This window comes from Cynara cardunculus (genome assembly GCF_001531365.2).
Source record: "Cynara cardunculus var. scolymus isolate 2C chromosome LG 13, CcrdV1, whole genome shotgun sequence".
Taxonomy (NCBI): Eukaryota; Viridiplantae; Streptophyta; class Magnoliopsida; order Asterales; family Asteraceae; genus Cynara; species Cynara cardunculus.
Window position 1 is genome coordinate 17,003,315 of NC_037540.1, and position 7,714 is coordinate 17,011,028.

A 7,714-nucleotide genomic window follows, 5' to 3' on the forward strand; every position below is an offset into this window, starting at 1 on the left:
TTAACATTTAAACCTCATTATGATTTATACTTTTAAATTGTATTTTATGGTTACAGGTAAATATTATCTTTGTGATGCTGCATATACCAATACTCGTGGATTTATGACCCCCTATCGCAATACAAGGTATTGGTTAGCAGATTTTCGACGCCGACGTGCCTTGACTAAGGAAGAACGGTTCAATCATGCACATGCACAACTTAGAAATGTCATCGAGCGTGCATACGGGGTCTTGAAAGCAAGATTTCTAATTTTAAGACAAATGGCTCCTTACCCTTTCCCGATACAAAAAGATGTAGTGATTTCTTGTTTTGCAATTCACAATTTTATAAGGAGATGCAATATTCATGATCAACTGTTTATGGAGTATGATGAAAACAACATGTTTACTATGGAAGACCAAGACGAAGGAATTGAGGAAGAAAGCATCGAGGAAGATGTTGAAGAAACACAATGGGGTCCCCAAGGCAATAAATATATGACTGATTTGTGTGATCAGATTGCAAATCAATTAATGTTGAATGCTTGAAATTAATATTTGTAAGCGAACTATTTGTACGCAAACAAWTATGTTAAAGACTTGTAATGACTTTTTGTTCGTTGTTGATGGTTTGTTGTTGTTTCCTTTGTTGGTCCTTATTTTAATAGTGGTTTTGCTTTTAGAAAATTTGACTTTTTGTTCTAAATTATGAAATTCGGTAATATGTTAATATATTGAGTATCAATATATTTTCATAAGCAAAAAAGAATTTGAAATTATATTTAAATTTTTTGATAAATAACATTTTATGTTAGCTCTTAATACAATACATATGGTAAACAATAATTTTCAACCAGCACTTACTCCAGAAAGAGGGACATAATAGTCTTTTTGACATAATCAACACTTAATACAAAATGTTTGGTAAACAAGAAAATCCAATCAGCACTTACTCCAGTCAGACCTCTTACTACAGTCAGACCTCTTACCCCAATCAGCATTTAACCAAAAATGTTGGTAAACGGCCCCTAAAGTACAAAAAAAAAGCCAAAAATGATATTTAATAGACAAAAAGGGAAAACATAAAAAAACTAAAATACCCCCAGTTAAATTAAGGATTTTTAACAGATTTAGTCTTAAAAACGAAAATAATAATAAATAATAAATCATAGAAACGAAAACAACAATAATTTACAAACCATATGAACGAAAATAGAAAATTTTAAACCTTAGAAACGAAAATCACAATTTCAACCATAAGGGTGGTGCCTGATTGGTTTGAGCTTGACTCCAAAGGTCAAAAATACCAGGAGGTACCAGGTTCAAATCCAAGGAGATATAAAAATTCTCTTGTGGCCACGGAGGTTCAAATGCGGTGACTTCGGGCTATCTGTAAAACAGATGATCGTCCTGGGATTAGTTGGCTCGCATAACGGGTTGAATATCCAGGTTAATCAAAAAATAAATCACAATTTCTTTTACAAACCACGAAAACGAAAATCATAGTTTCATCAATAGTTCATTAATAAACGTTGACGTTTTAAGCTCCGTAAACTGATTAACAACCAACTCGTGTAACACGTTTGATTTTAAATGTCAAATAAACATTAATTCCAAATAATAATACATAATCTTTATTAACAAAAACAAAATAATATCTTTATTGTTAATTTAAAATATTTAAATTACAATAAAATTTTGATTTGGACAAATTAAAAAAAAAAACAAAAGAAATTTACGATATTTAATTTGATACACATATCGTACATCTCATTGTCGTTTTTTAAAAATAGAAAATAGTGAGGACGCATGTATATCGACCTAAATTAGGTCTTTCAATTAAAAATTATATTAAAATTAATTTTAAATAAAAATGGTGGAAGACGACAACTGCATCAAAATACTAAAAGAGGAGTAGGCTTTTAGCATTTTGTGTTGAGAAAGATCATAGCTGGAAAGTCTATCGAGCTTTTATGAATCTAATACACTTTTTGTTTTCTCATGCTATTTAATGAATCCATATCTCCAACCTCCTCACCAAGACTCCTCCTCATCACCTCTTTCAGGTGAGCCTTCCTCTGTTGCTTCTGTTCAACCAAGAAATTGTTGAGATGTTTCGTCTTGTTAGGTATCATCTTGACGATTATGAAATGGGTTTTAATCCCTTAAGATGCAACAATCTTAAAACCCATTTCCTATGTGTTCTTCGCACTTGGAAGAAAACCTAGAAAAAATCCCCATTTTTAGATTTGGAGAACTCTTGAGATTTCTTGTTCTTGATTTAGATTTTGATGATAACTACTGAGTTGAGATCAAATTGGGTATTTTCTTAAACACCAGCTTTTTTGTATTTCCCACTCATTCGAACCATCTAATATTTCAAAAAAATATCACTTTCGGAGGGGACTGTTTGCTGTTCTTTTTCATATTCTGATCACAGTGGATCTCCTATTCCAAATATACAAATGTGTAAAAATTGGGACTTCGTAAGTTCCAGGCCTGTTACCTATTTGGAATGCAATTCTTCAACAGATTTGCAAGATGATCACCATATCTGGTTATGATTTACTCTCAGTTTGACCCTTTCTTCTTTGCTTTTCATTTCAAAGTTTTCTTATGCTTGCCAGCTTTCTGTTTCTGTAATATGGACCATTCAAGAAACTCTTTGTATTTTAAGATGTTCTAAATTTGTCATAGTCTTGCCTAGATTAATTCTGCTTATGCACACCAACTGTTTGTTTTTATGTGATAAAACAATTAGATGGAGCTTTTAGTAGTTAATTTCAATTTGTATGGTCCATAGATCGCCATCCTTCCTTTTGTTTTCTTCCTCGCTACACGTTGAAAAGGGTTATTTCTTAGAGCATCTCCAATCGTACGCCAAAATAGCGTCTTTGACGTTCTCTAAACTCTAACCGGCCGGCAAAGAGAACTGCTCTTTTTGCCGCAGATGGGAGAGAAACTGCAAATACGCCGGCCTCCCGTTCAAATGGCATAAAACTGCATTTTTGGTGTCCCTGGTCCCACGAATTTGCAGATTCAGTTTTCTCATACTAAAAAGGATCCCAATTGAGATTTGTTTGATTTTGACCCTTTGGGTGATTAGCCCATCGAATTTGAAGATTGAAAACATTTATGCAAAGATGCTGTTTCCACGACTCAAACAAATTGGGGGTATATGATAACTTCAAGTTTTAGGTCTATAATAAATGCAAAATGTCAATTAGTAGTTCCTTTTTCCAATGCGTAGTCTTTTTCGTTTGTTTTTAATTGGGTATGGAGGGACGCCCATCTTTCACATCACCATGGTCCATTTTTTATAACAAAGACTGGTTATTTTTCTATGGCTTAAAAGATACATCTGCTTATAATTAATTATACATATCTTCTTGTATTATAATTGCAAGTTGAGCAAAAGCTTTTGTTATTCAGCAAGATTAACTTGTTTTACTTGAAAATTAAGTTGGCAGATCAAAAAGGCTCATCTTTAGCATGACCTTATCAATCTCCGGAAATTCTACAACTTTTCGGATTTGATGGGATGCTTTCACTCCAAGAACGTTAACCATACCCCCGGGTATGAAGATCCTGCTCTTCTTGCTGATGAAACCCCATGTGAGTTCTTGAATCTATCGTTTTTGAATCAAATGACTTGCACATTTTTGTCTATTTGATTTAGACTACCATATTGCCTCTTTCTGCCATGGTTATGCTTAGATGGAGCTTCTTAATACGTACTGTGAGAATATGTGGAACCCCGTTAGATTACTCTCCAGGAAAATGGTTCCGGGCAACGCGACTATTCCACATATTCTCACATGGTATCAGAGGGTCTATCACTCTAGTGGAAAACACTTTGGGGCAATCTGTCTGTCTAGCCTTTGTTGGAGGGGGCGTGTTAGAGTCCCACGTCTGCTAGACTTGGACCGTTTCTACTCCATGTTGGAAACTCCCTTCTCTCCTTAATGGCTCTTTTGGAGAGTAATCCGATACGGTTCTACATATTCTCACACTTACATATCTAGTGATCTTGAATTTTGCAGTCACTGTGAGTGAAGTTGAGGCTTTGTATGAGCTTTTTAAGAAGTTGAGTAGCTCCATTATTGACGATGGGCTCATCCACAAGGTATTATTCGGCAAGTGATACTGATCTTATCTTAGTCTTCAAACATATACAGTAGATTGAGTGCTAAATCCTTTTTGCAAATATCATATTCAGGAGGAATTCCAGCTTGCACTGTTCAGGAACAGAAACAGGCGAAATCTTTTTGCAGACAGGGTATGAAATGATCACGAACTATAATTTATAATATCATGTATTATAAATCTACTTGAAAGATTTTTTCTGTTTTACTAAAGAATATTAAATCTGTATTGTAGATATTTGATCTATTTGATGTGAAACGTAATGGAGTTATCGAGTTTGGAGAGTTCGTTCGATCATTAGGTGTTTTTCATCCAAATGCACCCGTAGAAGAGAAGATTAAATGTTAGTTTCCTCGATCGATACGTTTTTGAGATCATTGATGTCTAATTTATGCGGTTTTCTTGTATTCTGACATTAAACTCTTTTCGACAGTTGCTTTTAGGCTATATGATCTCAGGCGTACTGGTTTTATTGAAAGAGAAGAGGTTGGTATTATTCACTTGTTCTTGATGATGAAGCCACAAATTACCAAAATATACATTGTGTTAATTATCTTTTCGTGCAACAGTTAAAGGAGATGGTAATAGCACTCTTACATGAGTCGGATTTGGTAATTTCAGAAGACGTTATAGAAATGATAGTCGATAAAACATTTAGCGACGCTGATACGAAAGGGGATGGAAAGATAGATGATGAGGAATGGAAGCAATTTGTAGCAAAGAATCCATCTCTCATAAAGAACATGACCCTCCCATACTTGAAGTGAGAATTCAAAATTGTCCCATTTTTCTTGATCTAAAATCTACGAGACTCCTACATTGGCTAGATTTGTACTATTGAACGATTTATCTTCAATACATGTTGGAAGCCCTCTTGATATTAGAGTGAAGGTCTACCATTTGGGACATCTGTCCCCGAGGGGACTTGACACTCTTGAGACATCTGTACCCATCTAGCCTCCAATGGAAGGCACATATAGGAGTCCCATATCAGCTAGATTTGGGATCTTTTGAAGAGTAATCTGATGGGGTTCCACATGTTTTAACAAACGCAATCTTTTGTTTATAGATTGGGAATAAAAGTTTTCAAATATCTGCAGGGATATAACATTGGCGTTTCCGAGCTTTGTTTTGAGCTCTGAAGTAGAAAACTTGGAAACCTGAGTTTGTCGAAAGCAGGGAAACATGGAGGAGTTATAGAACGAGCTCGGGGTATGGGTTCGATGGGGAGCAAAAGGAGGAATCCAATGCAGGATGCTTCAGAAGCAGGCCACATGAAATTTGAGGATAAAATTGGCATATGATGTGTGTATTGCCTTACAAGATCCATGTTCAGCTGTTTAGTCAAATTATCTTGTTCCGTGAAGTCAAATTATGTGTCCTTTTTGGTGTAGATTGAAGGACTTTAAACTGATGGTAACTTGTAGGATGGCAAAGTTTGAAGTTTGACACATATAAATTAGGGGCTATTCGGTTTGTTTTTTGTTAAAACCTGTATGGATATAGTTGTCTGTATATTAACAGATAAGTTGTTGTTCGGTTGTTGGGCTGAATAAACAGTCTGAATGTCAAAAATGACCATTTTACCTCCGGTCTTTATTTTTGTGTATCAATTTTATTACATGAGTTATCCATAACAAGAACAAGTAGATCAAATGAAACGTAAATTCAGAATATAAAGTTATTCGATTGTTGTACAATTTATAATTCAACAGTTCTCCATAGCAAAGACTGCTGTACAATTTATAATTCAACAATCCAGAAAAGGTTTGATTTTGATATCATAAAACACATAAATTCTTATAAATTTGATGATTTTTTCTAATAATATTTCTTATACATTGTAATTTTCAATTGATATTTAATTATTTACTAATTTTTACATGTTATCTATGTTTTTTTTTACTTTTTAACATGTTTTAAACTAATAATTATAATMTTTAATTATTTRAGAAAAWTATTATTTRATTAGTAACCCAAATAATTAAATAATTCAATTAAATTGAATTTCTTATTATTTTTTATAATGTTTATAGAAGATTTTTATGATTAAAACATATTTTAGTTACGGGCTATTAATTAAAACAAACTTGGGGGAAAAGATGGAAATGGTAGATTTGGAATAAATGGTTGTATAAGTGGCTGAATCCATAGGACTCCTCTTTTTTGGTTGACCGGTTAAGCCATCGGCTGACCGAATAAGCCAGAAGCGAACAACAATATATGGATGACCGAATAAGCCATACAGGCTTAACAGCCCATTAAACCATTACCGAACAGCCCCTTAGTAATGTTATGTACAATCTAGTAGATAATTAAAAATGATCTAAAATGATAGCATTGAAACATTAATTGGAAAGATAAGGAATATAATTGAAACAGCTTATGTTTTTTTTTTATAAAAGCACTTATCAACATATTATAAGTTAGAAATGTTTAACTTCTTTAAAAACTCCTTATTACTGGTTTGATACCGGTATAAGTTGTTTATCCAAATAATTAAAAATGCTTATTACAGATGAAATACCAGAATAAGTCAATATATTGTTTGTATAAACAATCCCGAACACCCCTAAGCAGGGTCAAAATGAGTTGCCTTCCTTGTGATTGCGTGTTAGACACAATTGACTAAGCTATTTTATCTTAACATGTTTGATATCAAGTTTGTACATTGTTTAGTATATGATTTGATTTAACTGAAATGGCAAATGGGTATTTGTTTTTTAAGAGATTATGCTTCAAAAGATCGATTGCATGAAAATAGCAAAATGAAACACTTATTTTAGAACGAACATCAGAAATAAATTATAATCGTGTGGCTACAAATACAACAATAAATACATTAAAATATTATTTACACAACAAAAAAATAATATAAAATATTTAACTATAAAAGAATATGTTATATTGAAAACAACCCAAACTATCTATACTATCTTATAAAACATTTGGTTAAAACTCTTAAAAACTCTTAAATCCGTTCATCATTATCCGATTTCATTCCATATCTGAATTCGTGTAACTAACTGCAGATAAACACAATCAAATACATGATAAACATTTCATTTTAAATATAAAAAATATAAATAATTAGTATAATCATTAAATTCTAGCAGAATACTTAATTATTATCTTTATAAAATTTATAGTATTAAACAAAAAATAAATTGTTTTATTATTAAACTTAAATTAAATTATATAAAAAAATATATATTTTATATTATAAATCATTTGACAAAAACTCTTAAAAACCACTTTTTATGCGTAAAGTACTGTTTATTAATGCATATTACTTAAAACCCAAGATTACAAGTAAACTGTGCATAGGTACAACTTATTAAAGCTCCATATCTGAATTCGTGTAACTAACTGCAGATAAACACAATCAAATACAGAATAAACATCTCATTTTAAGTATAAAAATCTAAAATATAATTAGGATAATCATTGAGTTCTAACATAATACTTAATTATTATCTTTATAAAATGTTATATTATTAAACCAAAAATAAATTATCTCATTATTAAACTTAAATTAAATTATAAAAAAAAATCTATACTATATTATAAAGCATTTGACAAAAACTC

The 7,714-nt window shown here is 31.9% G+C and overlaps 1 protein-coding gene across 2 annotated transcripts; it reads left to right on the forward strand.

Annotated features, from left to right (window-relative positions):
* The first annotated feature begins 1,912 nt into the window (after window positions 1-1,912).
* On the forward strand, window positions 1,913-5,611 carry LOC112524617 (calcineurin B-like protein 4). Of its 2 annotated transcripts, none has more exons than XM_025134526.1 (8): window positions 1,913-2,046; window positions 3,444-3,595; window positions 4,024-4,106; window positions 4,200-4,259; window positions 4,361-4,469; window positions 4,560-4,612; window positions 4,696-4,889; window positions 5,227-5,611. In XM_025134526.1, the coding sequence occupies exons 2-8, from the start codon at window positions 3,517-3,519 to the stop codon at window positions 5,288-5,290; spliced, it is 642 nt and encodes a 213-aa protein (XP_024990294.1). In that variant the 5' UTR covers window positions 1,913-2,046; window positions 3,444-3,516; the 3' UTR covers window positions 5,291-5,611. The 2 variants fall into 2 exon arrangements, with proteins under 2 accessions (XP_024990294.1, XP_024990295.1); XM_025134527.1 differs by having other exon boundaries at window positions 1,946-2,046; window positions 3,451-3,595.
* The last annotated feature ends 2,103 nt before the right edge of the window (window positions 5,612-7,714 follow it).